Below are 20,206 nucleotides of genomic sequence, written 5' to 3' on the forward strand. Positions count from 1 at the left end.
TTTTTTAGCGGTACGCGGGCCTCTCACTGCTGTGGCCTCTCCCGTTGCGGAGCACAGGCTCCAGACGCGCAGGCTCAGCGGCCATGGTTCACGGGCCCAGCCGCTCCGCAGCATGTGGGATCCTCCCGGACCGGGGCATGAACCCGTGTCCCCCGCATCGGCAGGCGGACTCTCAACCACTGTGCCACCAGGGAAGCCCTATTTTTTTCCTTTTTTACGAAAGGGTGCAGGCTATGTGTGTGTGTGTAAACTCAGAGCTTATTCGTCAACATCTGACACTATTTCTGGAATGGAGAGGTTGGGTGGGAGAGGGGGAGAAGGAAAGAGGAGGGAGAGACTTAATTGTTTAGATGCTCTAATTCTGGACCAATCTTCTAAACAATTACAAACCACAGGAATTTAGGAGCAGCTCTTCTCCTCTTGCCCACATCTCCCTCCCTGTTTGGTTTATAAGGAACAGCTATCCTAGTTTTCCCACTTCAAATTGCACATCAAAACAGGTCTGGGCAGGGTGCTCAGCAGTCCTGCAGATCTGTCTCTTGCTTCAACAGCGTTTGGATGAAACAGACCCCGCGACGCCCCTTGCTCCATCCTCTGACCACCCTCCAACCTTTTTTCCTTAGGAATCTGCCACTCAGCTATCCTTGGTCACCCAGACTAGCCAACACCATCTTTTGAGCCTAGCTCCGTATTACCAATAAACCATGAGCTCCTAGATTCGTCGGAATTATTCCCCCAAGGTCAACATGCATCTGCGGGCCTCCTCCACCTACCTCTCTCTGGGCTTCTATTTCCACCGCGACGATGTGGCTTTGGAAGGCGTGGACCACGTTTTCTGTGAATTGGCCGAAGAGAAGCGTGAGGGTGCCTAGCGTCTCTTGAAAATGCAAAACCAGCGAGGCAGCCACGCCCTCTTCCAGGACGAGCAGAAGGCGCCCCAAGATGAGTGGGTAAAACCCAGGACACGAGGGAAGCCACCATTCTCATGGAGAAGAACCTGAATCAGGCCCTCGTGGACCGGCATGTCCTGGGTTCTGCGCAGGCAGACCCCACCTCTGTGACTTCCTGGAGAGCCGCTTCCTGGAGGAGCAGCTGAAACTCATCAAGAAGACGTTGACCACCTGGCTAACCTCCGCAGGCTGGCTGGTCTCCAGGCTGGGCGGGGCGAGTATCTCTTCCAAAGGCTCAACTTCAAGCATGACTAGGAGCCGAAGCCCAGCGGCCTTTGAGGAGCCCCGATGGTATCAGGGCATCTGCCTGAAGCCTCTCTCTGCGGCCACTAGGCAGCTTTGTAACCACCCTGGAGCCCTCTCCCAAGCCTTGGGCCAAATGGAAGCAGTAAAGCATTTTGCAAAAAAAAAAATCCCAAACAAACAAAAAAAACCCGGATCTGGTTATTCATGCCCATACGTGCACATAAGCACATTTTCCCGGGTGATGTATTAACATCGAAAACTACACCATAATACTAAAGAAATTTTAGTTTTTCAGTTTTAATGATACCCTTAATTTAAACTACCTTGCACTCCACTTCTCACCCTGCCTAATTGCCCTTCCTTGCAAACCTAGACAACCTTTATTGTTTGTTTGTTTTAAGAAGAATATTTATGTGTGGTCTGCTAGGTTCTCCCAACTGCGGCAAAAAAAAATTTTTTTTAATAAAATAAATAACTAAATGGGCAAATGGCTGAGCACAGAGTAGAAACAGGAAAGTGGTTTACTTGTTGAAACCTACTCTTCTACTCTTCATTCTTGGTTTCATTCTCCCCATGAAACCAAGAAGCAAGAGTTTGTGGTGGTTCTATCCATTTTTCCTAACACTTATTTTGACTTTTCGATGGAAAAGAAGACTATCAAATAATCTATAAATAACTTTCTCTCTCTCTCTCTCTCATAATACGTTTATGATGAAAATTCTAGGCCAAAACTTGCAGTGAGTGAGAGCAAAGAAGAGAAAATCATGATTTACAACCGACAGTGGAGCAGTGATAACATTATAACTTGAGAATGTGCTTAATGAACTATCTCTTCTATGTAGACTCAGGCAAATTCAGTGTAGTTACAGTTATTGCAAATACATGAATATAATCCTAGGGAAAAATGCTAGCAGATTTGTGGTCACATTTCTAGAGGTAAAACTGAGAATTTCTTCGCTTCCACAGGTGCAAATAATTAGTAGTCTCCCTTACCCGTTCCCTTGAAGGAGAACATGGATTCTAGTCCAAGATGTCACATTTTAAAAAAGATTAAGCAGCTGTATATAATCTATAGACTTCTCTATTCATTTCAAAAAGTGATCGAACACAGTTGAATTGAAATACGTACAAGCTGAAAAATCCTTTCAGTTTTCAGGCAATCTCATTAAATGGTGAAGAGTCTACTTAGCAGTTAATCTCGTCTTTCATGTTGTCATTGAATAAAGAACTGGAGTCATGCCATTAATTGCCCATTGGAAAGAGTGTTAGGTTTAGTTACTCTGAAACACATTGAACAAGAATAAGACTCAGGTCAAGAGATCCAACAAAAACTACTCTTTTAATGCTTCTTTTGTGTTTCTTAACATTGTGTGGTATTAAATGACATTCTTTCATGGAGAGGTGGGCATAGATAAAACAAGAATAGCGAAATACTAATAATTCTTGAAATTAGATAATGAATAAATGGGGGTTTTGTTATACCAGTCTCTTTACTTTTGAAAATATTTGACAATGTTCACAGTAAAAAGCCAAATTAAAAACAAACCCAAAATACAGAGAGATCCCTGGCATGGAAGAGGGGACCGTGGTCCTTTCTGCTTTGGAGATGAAGGTCTGTGTGACTAGGTTATCATTTTGCTGATGGACCAGGTGCAGTTAATTACAACGTTTATCAGTGTTCATTGACCCATTAGAATACAATTCATAAATTGTTCTACTGGATTAAAGTGAGGGGAAAAGTTCAAATTTATTTAGAAAAATTTTAGTTTTTCTTGAATTTGTGATCTTATGCTTTATGTGCATATATAGAAAGATTCAAATTCAGTTCAAGGTGATTAACTGAACAAATTTAGAGTTTAAGAAAGATCATGAACTTTTAAGTGTACAACACAGTATTGTTGACTGTAGGTTCAATGTTGTACAGCATATCTCTAGAACTTATTCTTCTTAAATGAAATTTTATACTTGTCGATTAGAGGGTAAATCTCACGTTAAGCGTCACGATAAAATAAAATATTAAAAAAAAATAATGCGTATCACTAAAGGGGCGAAAAGTTCTCTGAAGACCTCTTGGCTTCCTGGTGTTTAATTGACCAACTGTCACAGGAAATCCAAGGACTAGAAACCCAGGCGAGGAGTGAAAATCTCAGGATGTGAGCCTTCCCTGGGCATAATCCGAGCTGGACCCTGGACGCAGAGAACTTTAGTGGTAGCAAAGGGGAAACTTTGCCAACGAGCAAGCAACTGCACTTTATATTTTCTCGGCAAAGGGAAGAAGTAGGAGAATAGAGTGATTACCTAACCCATATATTTATGCAGTTTCCGGTGCTGGCTAGCCATGCAAGTAGCAGCTAACTTTGATCCTGCCTGAGTCAGATAACGAGGCCAAATTGTAACAATGATCAACTTCTATTAAGGTTTATTATGTGCCAGGTATAGGCTAAGCATTTTCCCGTGCATTATTTTATTTAACCTTTCCTGACAAACCTACACAATAGGTAATATTATCATTTCCTTTTATAGGAATGAAACCTGAGCCTTATGTAGGCTAAGTAATTTATCCAAAGTTACAGCACCAGAATACATGCCATCGCATTCTGACTCCAGAACCCATGTACCTAAACATAGTCTCTTGAAGCTCACACTATTCATTATATATTTCCAAATTTGCCTCTGGCTTCCCTTTAGCTGTTCCTGTCTTCCAGGGCCTCTCATACAACCCTAACACTGCTTTCAAATCCTGGTCCCTATTCCTACGATCCTATTCTGCTCTGTTTAGTCTCTCTTGGATTTATTTGCTCTTCTACCTAGGACATGTACTCACATCAACAAGGCTAGAGTTTCTTCTGGATTCCTTGACTCCTTTGAGCCTTGAAAATTTTCACCTTACCAATTCCCAACACCAGGTACATCTATGGTGGACTGAACTGTGTCTGCCACCCCCCAAATTAATATGCCGAAGTCCTAACCCCCCAGTGTGACTGTATTTGGAGATAGGATCTTTAGGAGGTAAAGTTAAATGAGGTCCTAAGGGTGGGGACATGATCTGATAAGACTGTGGCCTTACACGAAGAGGAAGAGAGCCTTTCTTTCTTGCACATTCACAGAAGAAAGGTCATATGAGTACAGGGTGAGAAGGTGGTCATCTGTAAACCAGGAAGAAGGTCCTCACCAAAAAAGGAGTCCTGCCGGATCTTGATCTGGGACTTCCAGCCTCCAGAACTGTGGGAAAAAAACTTCTGTTGTTTAAGCCAACCTATGGCATTTTGTTATGGCACCCTGAGTAGACTAACACAACATCTTATCATGCTCTTCCTTAGCTCCAAATGCTCTGAAGAAAAAGTATAAAATGACTTGTTTCTCTAGAGCCACCATTACATAACTGAAAGAGCTCTAAATTTGGAACCACGAGATTGATTTCAAGTCATGAAATATAAAAGAAATGTTGCAAAAATATAAAGTATTGCTATTTTTTTAAACATCTTTATTGGAATATAATTGCTCTACAACGGTGTGTTAGTTTCTGCTGTATAACAAAGTGAATCAGCCATACATATACATATATCCCCATATCTCCTCCCTCTTGCGTCTCCCTCCCACCCTCCCTATCCCACCCCTCTAGGTGGTCACAAAGCACCGAGCTGATCTCCCTGTGCTGTGCGGCTGCTTCCCACTAGATATCGGTTTTACATTTGGTAGTGTATATGTGTCCATGCCACTCTCTCACTTAGTTCCAGCTTCCCCTTCCCCCTCCCCATGTCCTCAAGTCCATTCTCTACATCTGCGTTAAAGTATGGCTATTAATGGCGGATAAAGACAGCCAACTTCTAACAAACACTTTCATTAGCTGCCTACTTAACAGGTTGTCAACAGACTCCTGCCGTGTGCTCACAGCCTCACTATTAGGTACGTAACTTTGCCTTTGATTTACCTAGAATATTGAGGTTCTCTGACTATAGCTGTCCCATATTCTGTCACCTCCACTGCAATATGTCAGTTTCCGATTCCATTTTCTCCTTCATTGCTCTATCGGAAGAACAGCTTACCCCCTCTCTGTTCAGAGTAACACCTCTATCTGGAAACTTGATCACTCCAATAATCTTTCACCCTCTCTGAGAGTATATCAGTTGTTGCCTTTCTCTTCCTGTGTCCTCATCGCTCAATGACAAATTAACCCTTGACCTTGAGAACTTCTCAAGACATTCTCTCGTCTCCCTCTTCCCTTTCACTGACAAATTTCGAAAACCTTCTGAGCCATATCTTCCACTAGTGTACTTTATACAATCTGTGATCCATCCAAATTATGGTTTTCACCTACTGCCTCCCACTTCAGTACTTTGCTTGGAATGGCATGCAGCTCTGATCTGTGCCTATAAAATTTTCAAGGTTTACCTAATATGTCACCTCCTCTGTGAAACCTTACCATAACTTATTTCTTCTGAACCCCCAAAGAGCTTAGTTTGCACTTGAACTTTGACAGCTTGATTGTGCAACCCTTAGTAGATTATAATAGTAGATTATAAACTCATTAACCCTCTCCATTTAAGACACAGTAATCATTTAATAATGCCTAATAAATACATTAATCATCAAACTAATCTCAAACAGTATCAGGATTTCAATTCAACTGGGACAAATACAGCTTGGGATATTTTTGGAGAAAAATCAAACTTCAACTTGAATATGGGGGAAGAGAACCTGGGCCTATATGGATCTATACAAGAGGTAAAAAGGCTTAAAATTCCCATTTCCATTTTCTGCTTTCATTGAAACAAAGTGACAATAGCCAATAGTAGACTGGCAGGCTCATGAGTGTTCAGTAAATGGTTGAATTATCAAACGAGTAAATGCTTAAAGTGGTTCTCGGATTACACGTTAAATAGTGATACTTAGAAAGTCTTTGGAGGGAAAGCTAATATAGAATTTTGAAGGTGTGTCTAAGGCAATAATAACTATGATTTGGGAAGCATGGAAGACTGTCCTTTGAGGTAAGTAATAGTTTATCATTTGAAACTTTCTATGGCCTCTATACCGAAGGAGTTGATTGAGGTAAAGAGCTTTACAGGGGTAGGCACATTTCTGGTGGAAAACTCAAGGAGAACTCAAAGAATCAATAAATCGGTGTGATTTCAACTGTAATAGGAATAAAAACAATTATGATGTTAGGTTGCAGAAGTCATATGATTGTTCTGGGGCTCTCCTATATGTATCTTCTGTAGACGTTAAGAAAGAATTTTGTATTACTTTTCTTCTAGGATAATAACAGATAATTAGTAAGACAATTTAGGCATCACTGTTTGAGGGCTATTGGCCAGCCACTGTGCTTATAACCAGGCACTCGTATACACATTCGCTCATTTAATTATAGAATAGCACTAAGAGGAGGCCATATCATTCCAGTTTCATGGATGAAGTTAGAGTCACTGCACACTTTACTCAAGGTTTCACAGCTGGTAAAGGACAGACCCAGGATTCAGAGCCAAGATCTGAACTAAGCTTTTCTGATTCCAAAGCCTGTGGCCAAAGTTAAACACACTGGAAAGGGACGGTACCGTCTCAATACTCCCTCATGGAGATAATAAATTATTTCTGCTCATGGACGTTAACCAAAGTATCTGAGCACATGCCACTTAGATCCTGATGAATCTACCACATTAACCATCGTCTCAGAATTTCTCTGGAAGTTGAATATTTTCTGAAATTTGTACCTTCTTTACTTACCCTAACTTTTGGTCACTTGCTTAAAATATGCTGTCAGGCAGATTCATGCTACCAGTTGTCAATAACACATGTTTACTAGTTGCAGTCATGCTCTCAATCAAAGTATATGATTAGAAAATACTAGTTTTATCAATTATCAATTGATATAGTGATTTACTATCAATTAGCTAGTAAACCCAAGTCATGACTTGGCAACATTACTTGAACAATTACTAAATAAATCTTTTTAATTATAGAATTTATTGTAGAATTTGTAATTCTAGAAGGCAGCTATTGTAAATGACTAGTACAGAACTCAAGTGATGGAGACTAACCTTGTTGAGCCCCTACTCTGTAACAATCACAAAACACATTATTTCAATTTTTTTTACCCAAACAATATTGTGAGGCAAGGTCACTGAGGTGTCACATTTTTCAGATGAGGAAGTCAAATCTCAGAGACATAGTGAAATTGCCCATACACAGTGAATAGTCCAGCTGGGGTTCCAACTCAGCTGTGTCTGGCCTCAGTGCCTGTACCCTTTTCACGACATCCCACTTACCTCCAGGTCAGCAAGGCCTGACTTTTTTTTTTTTTCCGGTACGCGGGCCTTTCACTGTTGTGGCCTCTCCCGTTGCAGAGCACAGGCTCTGGACGCGCAGGCTCAGCGGCCATGGCTCACGGGCCTAGCCGCTCCACGGCATGTGGGATCTTCCCGGTCCGGGGCACGAACCCGTGTCCCCTGCATCGGCAGGCGGACTCTCAACCACTGCGCCACCAGGGAAGCCCCCCTGACTTTCAACATGATTAGAAATGTACTAGCCAAGTTGTCCTTAAGCTCGTCATGTCTTTGTTTCCTCATCTTTAAGATGGGGAAAATGCTATCTACCACTCAGGGATTAAACCGACTACATAAACCAAAACACTTAACATAGCATCTGGCATATCATGGGCATTGATAAATGATTGCTTCATGTAAATTATCTGAGGCAGGAATCAAAAAGGGAACTTTCCATAGTTTGACATCATTGAGGCTTATTTTTTTTCCATTTCCATGAGAGCTAATAGCATAACCATTCCACCAGTGAAATCTGAAGGAACAGGGTTAATTATATTTGCTTTTAGTTCTAACTCTTTAAAAATTGGTAACCAATATATGGCTAGAGTACAGGTGTTCAGTTAACCCACATTTCTAGATCATGGTGAAAAATGTAGAGTATCATGATGGATTATCCAGTTGGCAAAGTAAGCATGTGCTTAAGGAACCAGCATATCAAGGACACCTGAGATATGAGAAAGGTTCCAGCTATAATGAATGCTAGCAGAATTCTGTAATCTGAAAATCTAGAAAGAAGCTTTTAAAATTTGAGCACTCATTTAAATTTTGACTTTGGATTTAGTACTTTTCTAAAAAATTTCAATATGGCAGAAGCTTGGAAAGAATGCATTTAAAGCTTTGCAGTGTTTCAAACATGAACATGGTTCTGTAAGTTTGTTAATTTACAGCAAATACTTAAAAGTTGCCAAACATTTAAAAAAATAGTATCTAACAATATTTTTTCCAGAATACAATGCTTTTGTCATCTTACCTGTTCAGAAAAGTGTTTTCTCCCGGTTACTTTATCATAGCAGTCTAAATAATAATGCCTCAGTTGACAGACAATAATTGTTTAGCCCCCAAATATGTCACTTTTGATAAGCTTATATAAGTATTAGTAACTGGTTATAATATTTTATTTCACATGAACATGGTCCTAGATTACTTGGCTTTTAATTCGACATGACATATTTAGCCCCAGTACAAGGTCTTTTACCAAATGTTTGGAAAATAAAAATACATCATCATACAAGCTTTTGGAAGGAACATTTTATTGCTAAGCATATCCTTGAACTAAAATGCAAACGTGAAATGAAAGAGAAAAGGAAAAAGAAAAAGCAGTAACTTCACAACATCATAAAATAAATTCCTTAAGTCTGCTCATAAAACAACAGCAATATGATAGAAGCTCACGTACAGAATGCACATGTTCCCATAAAATTGTCCAAATAGAAACTTACACTAAAAGGAATATAATAAATGTATTTTTACTCAAATAAAAAATGTAAAGAAAGAAAGCAGGAAATCAGTTCACAAGACCTCAAGACTCCAAGAACAGCAATCTTTTACAGACATCGAGATATAATCAACTTCATATAGGTTGGGCCATTTAGGTCATCTAAATCGTGCTTTGATATCTCTTTATAAGCCTGTCTTTTTCAATGACAACAAAATAATCCAAAACTCTTAACACATTGAAATATCAGGTAATGAAGAACACCTCTTTCCATACATATTAGTAAAGGCTACCATCGTTTAGATTGCGTTTGCCCCACATCTTTAAGATACTTTTTCAAAGTCAAATATTCATGCAACTTACAAAAACCAGCAAGAGTAGATTTCTAAATCTAAACAGCTGATTGATTTTCATCTGTACAAAAGGAACTGTATGTATCTGACCCTCCAGAGAACACATTTCATTTTTGTGTGAATATTTGTCTTGCTTTGTCTCTTGCTTTTGGGATAGGTATGGCCACACAACAAGTTTATTGTTTTTCTGTACATCATTTCCTCTTTTCATAAAGAAAGACAACTGGAACATAAACCAAACAAACTGAAATAAACAAATAGAAAGGAAAGAACAGTTCTCAAAGCAGTATGTACACAGGTGGCTAAGGAATTATACCAGCAAAAATGTAGTAAAATATGTAAACAAAATCTGAGAAGATTTTTTATTCTCTTTGACACAGTTAACTGTGACAAAATTAAACTCACACTTCACATTTTAAGGTTTACTTTTTTGTCGTTTTGTTATTTTCTTTTAAAACAACATTCTCATTCCACTTCAAGATTTTAACAGTTTTCCTGTTTCAGTCATCCCATCAAACATACCATGATAAATATATCTGTATATATATTTATTTATATATATTATACTATTAAATTCCACTTTTTGTGTGTCACAGCAGCTTTATTCATTTATTATTTTTAGAAAAGATGGGTGAAGGGAGACGTGAGCAAATGGAAGGATAGAGTTATCCATAAATGTCAGGCTGCAAAATTAAATCACTAGGAAAAACATTATCATGTTGGGGGCGGGGAAAGAACTATGAATTCTGCACTCTGTCATGCCATGTTTGGCTTGTGTGACCTTTTGTGGTTCCATCACAAGTTGAACTCACCTATTGTCTGTTTTGATTCTTTAACAGACTTCTTGCATTGTCTTTTCTTTTATATTTGCATGCATTTCGATCAGTCACAGATCCAGCCCGCCCCCGTTCCCCTTCCCTAGGAAAGGCTCTGTTTTAGTTTATGGGGCTTTCTCCTTTACCACAATTTGGCTGGGCTCATGGACAGGAACAATATTGTTAAGTAAAGCCAATGGCTCTGATAAAACCAGCCCTAACCCCATCTGTTCAGGGTTTGGGTGACAAATTCTGGAATTCGATCCTGAGGAACCAGCTTTTCAAATCAATATTATCATCCATCCCATGATTTTGCTATGTGTTCAGCAAAGCATCGCATAGGAAATAGACAACAGATTCTAGAAACGCCACAACCTGATATGTAGAGTGGACACCATGGTAGCTTTTGAGTTCATATGGCAATAGTCTCTCTTCTGTTTTCTGAGATTTTTTTTTTCTTCTTCTTAACTTATGTCCAGTTAGTCTCAAAAATTAAACAAATACCCAAAAGCCATTTTTTCCCCTCAGATCTTGAAAAGTTACGCACACACTGGCCAGACCCAGATAAGGGTGGGGTTTTTTTTGTTTCTGTTTTTAACTTTTTCTTTTCTTTTTTTTTGTTTTCGTTTTTTACATAATTAAACCAAAAAAAAACCAAAACCATTATTACAGTCAAGCTTCACAAACATTATTACAGACTCACTTGGAGTTATGGAACAAGTAAGCCATGAAGTCTTCTACCTTGGATGAAAGGTCCTAAAGAGAAGGAAGCTTCCAAGTCCACGAAAGTGGGGGGAGCCATCTGCTTGCTCCAGAGGGCAAAGTGTGTGCTTTATGACACAGCAGGGCAGAAAGAACTGTCTCCGAGCAGCGACTGAATCAAAGCAGCCATGGCTGAATCTTATAGGTAGGTACATCTTTGTGTGTGTTCTTTTAAAAATGATTTTCCCCACCATGGTCATGGTATACCCCATCTCATAGTTAGAACAGTTCTGACATCTGTGAAATCTCATTTTCCAAGTATTTATATATTTATATAGAAATAATCCTGTGTTTTAAATTCGCGTATCGTTAGCGGTGTCGTGTTTACACATAATACTCTTTGTCCTTGTTTTTCTGTTTCTTGTGGCCGCTCTTCGAGCTCTGCTGCTTCTCCTTGAGGAGCGTGCCATTGCTCTGCGCCGAGTTGCTGATGTAGTTCCGCGTCTCGTCCACTTGATAGGACCCCTCGTCCCTGTTCCTGTACTTGTACATGGCGTACAGGAGGATCAAGATGCAGAGGGCGGCAGCAGCCACAATGCCGACGACCATCCCTGTTGTACTGCTCGACTCCCGGATCACCTCTGAGGCCCCCGGAACCCGTCTGACTCCCGGCTCCGTGGGGTTTGCTGTGGGCACATGACGGAACATGGGGGAAGTAATTAGTGGGCTCTTCAGTTTGGTGCTGTCTAGCTCATAGGCAGTGGGCAACGGAAGCAAGACTATATCAGGCTGGGGTTTGAGATCACGGTTATTCATTTTGCCAGCTGGCAATTTGGGCACCATCCCAGACGAGGAGGAAGCTGTGAAGCGGATCAGCTCAGGGGACAAAGATGTGGTAGTAGTCCTACTAGTTTCGGAGACTTTGTTAGGTCTAAAGTCCTTGGATTCCCACTTGGGCGCATGTGCTTTGTAGCCACCTTCGAAGATTGAAGTGGAAAGACTCTTATCTGTTACCAAGGAGAAGGTGGTGTAAAAATCTTCATCATCAGTAGGGGGCAGGTTAGAGTCAAAGGTTTCCCCTGAGCCATACCCAGATATCACCAAGCCATCATCATCACAACCATCGCTGCCTTGGTCCGACAAGCAAGGTAACCCCGCCTCAGAGGTCATGGACAGGGAATCTTTGGTGGTCTCAATAATGGTGAGGAGGGGGCGAAAGGTAGGGGGGAGTGTAATGGAAGGTGCACGAGTAGCAATAGGAGGGGTAGCTAAAGGGTCTTCTACAAGAAGAGGGATAACTAATTCACCTCCTGGGATTGAAAAGAAAAAGAAAAACAGAATTAGTATATTTGTAGAAAAACAATTCACAGCCACACTCAATGAATGCATGTATAGTTCATAGGTTACACCTCAGAAATTATAATAAAATGACTTGGATCCACATATGGATCCTCTCTACTTCTAGGCTGATTATTGGGCTATACTTCTAGCCCATTATATGCCTCTTGCCATCAAAACCTGAAATCCTTAGATCGGGGGCTTAGATTTTTTTTTTTTTTTTTTGCGGTATGCGGGCCCTCTCACTGTTGTGACCTCTCCCGTTGTGGAGCACAGGCTCCGGACGCGCAGGCTCAGCGGTCATGGCTCACGGGCCCAGCCGCTCCGGGGGGCTTAGATTTTTAAAGATACTCTCAAGTAATTATTTAGATAGAACTCAAATAGGCTTTTTCCAGGATCTGCTTATGGGATAATGACCTTCACCTATACTATTGCAAATACTGACCATGAAAATTATGTGTGTGTGTGTGTGTGTGTGTGTGTGTACGTACATGCACATATGCATGTGATTAATCTGTGAGCCATAGCATTTCCTTATTTTTTTCTTGGGTTTCTATTTATTTGCTCCCATTAGGATGAGAATGACATATTTTCCATGTCACTGAGATCAAGATTAAGGAGTATAAAAGAGCTCATCTTTAGTATTTTAAGTTACTACCTTTTATTTCACATTTATCACGTGCAGTCTTCATTTACTATATGCTAAGTAAGGGAAACTTACAGTAGGTTGAAAATGTTCATCTAACAAGCCCATCTCGATTATGCTTTTCCAGAAATTCCCCTGACTATAAAACAACAACTTGTTTTGCATTGGTCTAGTATTATATTTATATATTGCTTTTATGCTATATGTAATATATACTGAGCAGACACTAGATTTTAAGAATACCCAGCCTACATATCCATGACTTACTGGAAACTTACTTTTAGATTCAGAAATGTAGAGATAGCAAAGTAGTTTTTAAAATCAGTGATTCCTTTTTCCAATTTGGATTCCTTTTATTTCTTAGAATGGCAGATATTTATCGGTTTACCCACAGACCCTAGTTATTGCACTTATAAACATACGAGGACTAGGTCAGGAAAGGAAGTTCAGAATAGTTCACTAAATCATAGTGCCCTGCAAATTATGGTCACCACAAATATTCTGTGGTGGGTGTTACTCACCTAATTGTAGGGCCAAGCTTATTATTCATGTATGTAAGCAAGATAATCAGTCTTCAGTCTCTCCTGTGTTTTTTACAGTGTTATTTTCAAACAGAGAAAGAATCGAGAAGTCACAGTTCATGTCTCTTCATTAAATTTATTTTAAAAATTATTCCAACTGTTGTTTTTAAAAATCCTCTAGTAGGGATGGCATGATATGTCCCTGACCCAGTTAGTCAGACAGTTGAGATGATAATACGATATTATGGTTGAAGTCTTCTTTCTGACCTGCTGCACGTAAACTGTCCAGGTTTCAGGTGTGCTAAGAAAAAGCCTCCTGAAAAGAAAGCTACTGCACACCTTCAGAGCACCAGAGAAGAACTGCTTGCACCACATCAGAAGCTTTTATTCTCTGCAGAGAGAAACTGAGTTGGGGAGCGTGGCAACGATGTACGTAATGCATATCTTAAGGAAGGGGAAGGGACAAGAGAGCACAGTACAGTCACCCCTGGCCTACCTGATGATGTTAGCACATGTGGGGAAATAAAACAAGCATCTTTCTGAGAATCTCAAGATGATATTTTAGTCTGTGCTTTAAGCCCCAAGCTTCTCTTCTAGTGCTCAGAGTTTGAAACTATTGAGCAAACCGATTTTTGCAGATTTGACAAAGCTTCAGACTTGCTTTCCTGGACAAGCATGCCTATTTTTTTTACATTGTGAAGATATGTAATTCATATATCTTGCAACTTAGTTAATGCATAATTTACATACGTTTGCTAATTTTTATAAATGGGATTTGGAACACAGGTCCCTAAAGGTAAGCCAGTCCTAAAACTAACCCTGAGTTACCTTTTCTTTTTATTCTTCTGGTAGGGAGGCCCTGAGTGTTATATTTAAGATGATATGTGGAAGAAGGCAGTGTCTGAGTAAGAAAAGAGCAGTGAGGAGAGAGGAGTGAAGCCTCATGCAGTCTGTTAAAGGTTCCCTAGGGATCGCTCAGGGATGATTTTACTTTCCTTTAGAGAACAAGACAGGGTTTTTGTACCCATCTCACCTAGAATGGGTGTCCTTTTCTGGAACAAATACCGAGAGTCATTTGCTTTTTAGGGCAAGGATAAAAATCAACCCATTGTTTATTAAGTGGAGAGTAAACTGGGATAAAGGACAAGGAATGACGGATTTGTTGGGAGGCAAAGTCCTGAAACAAATAATTAAATATAAAGGCAAATTGTTAGGTAGGATGCTAGTGTCCCTTTAAGTGAGATTAATATGTCTTCATGATTACAGAGTGGCATTCATTTGCAATTTTAGTGTACCATCTATGATACCCAACTGGAGTCTTACATTTGCCTTTTTTTTTTTTACCCCCTTGTCTTTTTAATCCCAGCTAAAGCTTCCGCTGTGTCTTTGTTGTCAAAAATCTACAAAATCTACAAACTGTTCATTCTGCAGGTGAATCACTTCCACTTTCCTCTGCTATTCGCTTCTCATTCAACACCCTAATGTGAGTATCTCTCTTGGAGCAGAAAAAAAAAAAAAAGTGAAAATCATCCTTTTGATAAGGGGATGAAAAGAGGGTCTTGAAGCTCACTAATTTACAAAGAGCTTCTAAAAGGTTGGTGAGCCTTTAAGTGAAATGGTAAGAGCTTATTTCCAAACTAAAATGATGGGTATGCTGTTGCAGAGTTTAAATAACAGAATCTGTTAAAACTGCTAATCTTCAATTTCTTTGTCATTCTGTTATTAATCCTAGTAGCAGTGATAAAAATGATAAATGATGCCCCTGTCAGGGACACTTGAGCCCAAATCCTGGTAGTGTTTAATCAATGAAATCATAGGAACTTTCACAGCTCCCCTCTCCTGGCATCTCAAGGAATTGGAAAAATGTCTTTAATTTAAAAGGGAGTCCACTGGGATGTAGGAGTTGGTATTACAAAGGGGAATTAAAGTGAAAGTAGGGGGAAATTTTTGGGTAACTATAAACGTGGAAGATGCCTGGGACAAGTATGTGAGTTGGGGTGTATAGTCCATTTTAATATCAAATTCCATATTTAAGATTTAAGATGATTCTAGTGTCCTAGGAGGTCCAAGGGCACACATCATTTGAGATAAGGAGGTGAAGGATGTGTTTCTCCCATCATTAGATCCTTACTAGAAATGACTTAGATTGCAGAAGGCTATTTAAGATTTCATGTTTATTTGTACTAATCTAAAGTGAGTTTCCTCAGAAATGTTGGAGCAGCTGATAATTTTTTTTTCACTGCCCGAAGACCGTGAAATCAGTGATCTACCAGATGTCTATGCTTATGAAAGTCTTCATAGAAGCAACAAGCTTAAGGTCATAAGGGGTTGCAGGCAGAGTAATACAAAACCTGTAATCCATCACAACTCTAATTTCCTATTCCATCCCCAGAATTTTTCTTTGGTTTGGAATAAGAACTATCCATATTCCTTAAAGTTAGCATTTAAAATCAGGAATATATACCCTTTTTTGACAGGGTTGTGCTTTTCTTTAAACCAGAGAGATCACTAGGGATATAAAAGGTCTATTTTAGCCCTGAAGGCTGCCCTGCTTTTTTGTTTTATGAGTGTATTTATAGATATATAATTCATGTGTCTAGGGCTGATATTCAGCAAAAGGGGCTCTCTGCCATCGAAAAAGACAGTATATTAAAAATTTAATAGAACTCTTCTGAACTGTGAGAATGCTGTAGGTGATGGTGGTGTAGGGGGTCATCTGAAAAAGCAAGAAAAGCAGCATAAAGTTTCAATATGGCTCCAACCTTTGCCTCTCTGGAGACATCTGAGTGGAGGAAGTCACAAAAATACGAAAAACAATGACACTGAAGAGTGAGACTCTGGGAGAGGACACCGTGCTCCAATTCCTTGAATTTCTTTTATCTATATTTAGGTTCTTTACCTCATCTCTTATTTGCATTTTTCTCATTCTCTGCTGGGAAACTAACAAACAATGGGGAGAAATCATCTTTTTCCCCACAAAATTAGTTATTGAATGATATTCATTTAGTTATTTGGTGCCACAGAAGTGTGTACTTGCAACACATCAATATCTGGAAGCTTGGAACCATGAAATTGTTCTGCATCCAGCCTCAGAAAAAATAGTCACAGACAGGCACGGCCAGTCCCTGGGGAGAAGACAGCAGAAAAACTCAAGTATCTCAAAGGGGCTTAACTTTTTAAGAGCATTTTAATGAGATGAAAATCTCCAGGTAGGACATTTCCCCCAGTTTATCTGAAATGGGTTTGAGTCTGAAAGGCTACAGATTCTATTTTTTTCAATATACACCCAGGTAAGATGAGCTATAGTCCCTTGATGTCATTATACATTGTAAAAGAAGGAATGTCTAGTGGAGTTTTTCATCTGCCTGTTGGTTAAAGACTTTGCCTCTGAAGTCACTCAGACGCAGGTTAGCATAACAGTTCTGTGGCTTACTAGCCATGAGTTGGTCAAATTTATTAAAATCTCTGTACAATGGGCATAATAACACAGCCTATCTCAAGCCACCAATGTGAATAATAATGATAATGCATGTTAAGTATTTAGCACAGAAACTGCTACTCCAAAATTCTAGTTTCTAGTATCATTTCTACTAATATTTTGGGCCTATAAACACTGAAATCATTGATGACTTTTTTCTGACCTTTTTTTATGTAGTAGTCGTATGCTGAGGTATAATAATATAGGATCTAGATTATTAAGGCTATTTTAAATGCAGAGTTTGAAGAATGATTTATAATAAGCCCAAGAGCTTGCATTTAAAATAAATGACAAGCCTTATATCAAATGGACTTATGGGTAGCATCCTCAACACAAATAAAAGCTTTCAATTCAATTAGATAAAATAGTCCATTTAGGAGATTCTTAGTTTTAAACCTAAAATATCATCCAACATGTCAAACAATACAAAATCATATAAACTGAGGCAGATAAAGTACATTCATTGAAGCTGCTGGGCTGGAAACATATCCCTTATGCACTCTTCAGTTTGATATTTCTTTAACAGTAATACTAATACCTAAAACTAAAGTGAAGCAAGTAATCTCTTTATTTAAAAATTATACAGCACTTCTTGCTGATCTTTTGTTTCCTGAAGTGATAAGGCAACATTGACCGAATACCTTTAAGGTCAAGGAGTGTTCTCACCGTAGAGTCATACGAAATGGCAATACCTACCTGAGATGTTTCCTAAATAAAACTTTAGATGGGAAAATCATCATGTTTCTTGTGGGTAGAATCTTAGGATCCTTTTAAAGCTTACCTGTTTAAATCCTTGAGAGAAATGGCAAATATTAATAGAAATGGAAGAGGAAAAAGAGAGAGAGAGAGATTTGGGTGCCTATTGTGTGCGGGTGTGCTTTCACCAGTAGTTAGTTTTATACTTTGGAAGGCATCATTATCATAGGACAATACTCTAAGCTCTGGGGTGCTTTCTCTATTCTCATTAGAAGTGATTTTGTAGCTTGCCATGATGGTGATAGTTTAATCCTGGATAACCAAACTCTACCATAGTCACTTGAGAGTACCTTATTTCCCCTTTGCTGAAGGAAAATAAAATAAAGGACTGATTTCCCCAAATGCTTTCTAAGGAGTTAAATTAGGATGTATTACCACTGATAACATTTGCAGTTAACTCAACTAACTTTCTTCTGGAGTACAGGCCTCCTGTAGGTTGTATCCAATTTCATATCCCACTGTAGAGCCTACCATTGCTTTCAAGGCTTTAAAAGTTGGTTCAGGCAAAGAGGCCAGGCTTCCTTTGGATGGTGAGAACAATTTACCCACACCCTTCTACCAAGAGTAGAATTCACATTGATCCTTAGAAGCAATTCAGCACAAAATATAACAGTGAAAATTAAGCAAATAGACACAAATGAAATAAAATATTTAATGTTGTCTTCAAAATCACATAGTAGAAAAAAAAATCAACTTCAGGTTCAAAGTAAACTAGAGGGAAAGAGAGCAAATAACATCAACAAGGCATTCACAACATAAGGACAGAAAAGAAAAGTAAAAGCAAATAAAAAATAGAGGCTGTTTTAGGAAAAACAAAGAAATCATTTCCATATAGACAAAATAATTTAACTTAAAAAAAGCATATTGTATTAATTTATAGTCAACTTACATCAACAAATTGCCCGCATGTTTTTTGGCATGAAAGAAAAATTTACAAAAGAAAGTTGTGTAAGAATGCTCTTGGACAAATAGAATTGCCACATTCTTGTAACTTGCTTTTTTGTTGTCATTTCTTTAAAAACTTTTGAGCAAAATGTCTAATTTTTCAAATATAATAATTTACAACAGAGGATGATACAGGGAGGCAACAACACATACATCCACACCACATAACATGAAAAGAAAAAAAAATCTGCACTTTAACAAATTTCTTACTTTGAGGGGCTTGGGAGGGCATCAGTTTTGAATCTGAAATTATTCTGATTGCAATGATTTAAAAAAAATTTTTAAAAACCTGTTTAATTTTATAATTTGCCTTTAAAAAATCTATGAATCTCGAGCGTTTTGAATGAATTTCTGCATTATTATAGGTTCTCAAATATATATTTAATTTTAATTTTTTTTGCCTTTTTGACAAGTTTTAGACTTTCTTTAATTGAAGGGGATGGATGACAGCACATAAGTTTGAACAATGCTAAAGAAAGGAGGGGTATGGGAAGGAAAGATGCAGAAAGGGTAGGGTCATATCTATGAGTGTACTACACAAGAGATGAAGATGATGGGAGTAAATGTGTAAGTGAGTCGCCATGTCCATGTAAGGGCGGCACGGAGTGATCTAGCTGCATTAGAGCTTCTGGCTGTAAGGAAGGGATGGGCAATATACAAAAACAAATGAGCCTACACATGCCCATCTACAGAAATAAAGAACAGAACTCTAACACTGACAATCTCACACACCCTAAGCTGCAACTGCTTCAACATGCAATTACTCCAAAAATCATTACAGTTTCATTAAAGATTTTTAAATAATAAAAACAGTTAAACTTTTGTCCCTACTAAAAGTAGCCAAAATACATAAAATAATAATAGTAATACTTATAATAATGATCAAAAGGTTAAAAGCAAAAACAAGGAGACTAGATTTATGCATTCAAGTTGAACAACTTCATCGGCAGGCACACAGCCCCATCTAGAGTTAGGGGAGGGGGTGGAGATCTTCAAATCGAAAGACAAAGCTGTATAGGGAGCCCACTGGCTGGGTCATTCAGGACTTCCTTATATAGAAAGGGTACTTTCTGAATGACATCACCTGTCTTCCCCATGCCACCCATGGTGCATGTGATTCTAGTGAGACTGGGTTTATTAGAAAGATGTGGATGTGGGGATTCTGCAGCTGAAGTTGTTCCACATTTAAAGAGGGAGTGGGGAAAAGTTGCAGAAAACAATTCATAACTTTTTTTTGTCATAGTTTTGGATAAAACCAAATCTAAAGATAAAGATCTAGCAATTAAAAAGAAACACACTGATATATATACAGATAGATATACATAATACAAAAAGCACTTAATTCCCAAACAAGAAGGGAGCAAAGAACGAAAAATAATTTAAAGAAAAGAGTATTTCATACACTTTCAGAGATGAACAACCAGATGCACACGCTGAGGAGGCACAGACAGAGCAGTCAGGGGACACTTTTTTTGTTGTTTTGTATTTTCTGACTTATTGATTCCCCTTTTGCTGGCAGCCAACATTAAAAACAAATGTTGCATTTTCTTTAAAAAGAAATTTTGCATTTTCTTTAAAAATGTTTTTTTTTTTTTGGTTTTGCTTCTCAAAAAAAAAAATAAAAAGGGCGTGCAGTCTGGATGTACGTCATAAGTAGACATTTGAGAGAGAAGAAAGAGGCTCAGACTGACAAATGGGTAA

At 38.8% G+C, this 20,206-nt stretch overlaps 1 protein-coding gene and 1 pseudogene across 6 annotated transcripts in view; one reads left to right on the top strand and one right to left on the bottom strand.

Annotated features, from left to right (window-relative positions):
- Positions 1–704: 704 nt before the first annotated feature.
- LOC112394914 (ferritin light chain pseudogene) lies at positions 705–1,205 on the top strand (annotated as a pseudogene).
- A 9,709-nt stretch (positions 1,206–10,914) lies between these two features.
- NRXN3 (neurexin 3) overlaps positions 10,915–20,206 on the bottom strand; it is a 1,577,176-nt gene continuing 1,567,884 nt past the window's right edge. For 3 of the 6 annotated variants that reach the window (XM_024737820.1, XM_024737824.1, XM_024737823.1), the window contains one exon: positions 11,206–11,507. In XM_024737820.1, coding sequence (XP_024593588.1) covers positions 11,206–11,507 — 302 coding nt within the window. Of the gene's footprint in view, positions 12,132–20,206 lie in introns of all 6 variants that reach the window. The other 3 variants (XM_024737822.1, XM_024737819.1, XM_024737821.1) reach the window with 3 other exon arrangements.

Source organism: Neophocaena asiaeorientalis, unplaced genomic scaffold, assembly GCF_003031525.2.
Source record: "Neophocaena asiaeorientalis asiaeorientalis breed wild unplaced genomic scaffold, Neophocaena_asiaeorientalis_V1.1 scaffold49, whole genome shotgun sequence".
Lineage (NCBI taxonomy): Eukaryota > Metazoa > Chordata > Mammalia > Artiodactyla > Phocoenidae > Neophocaena > Neophocaena asiaeorientalis.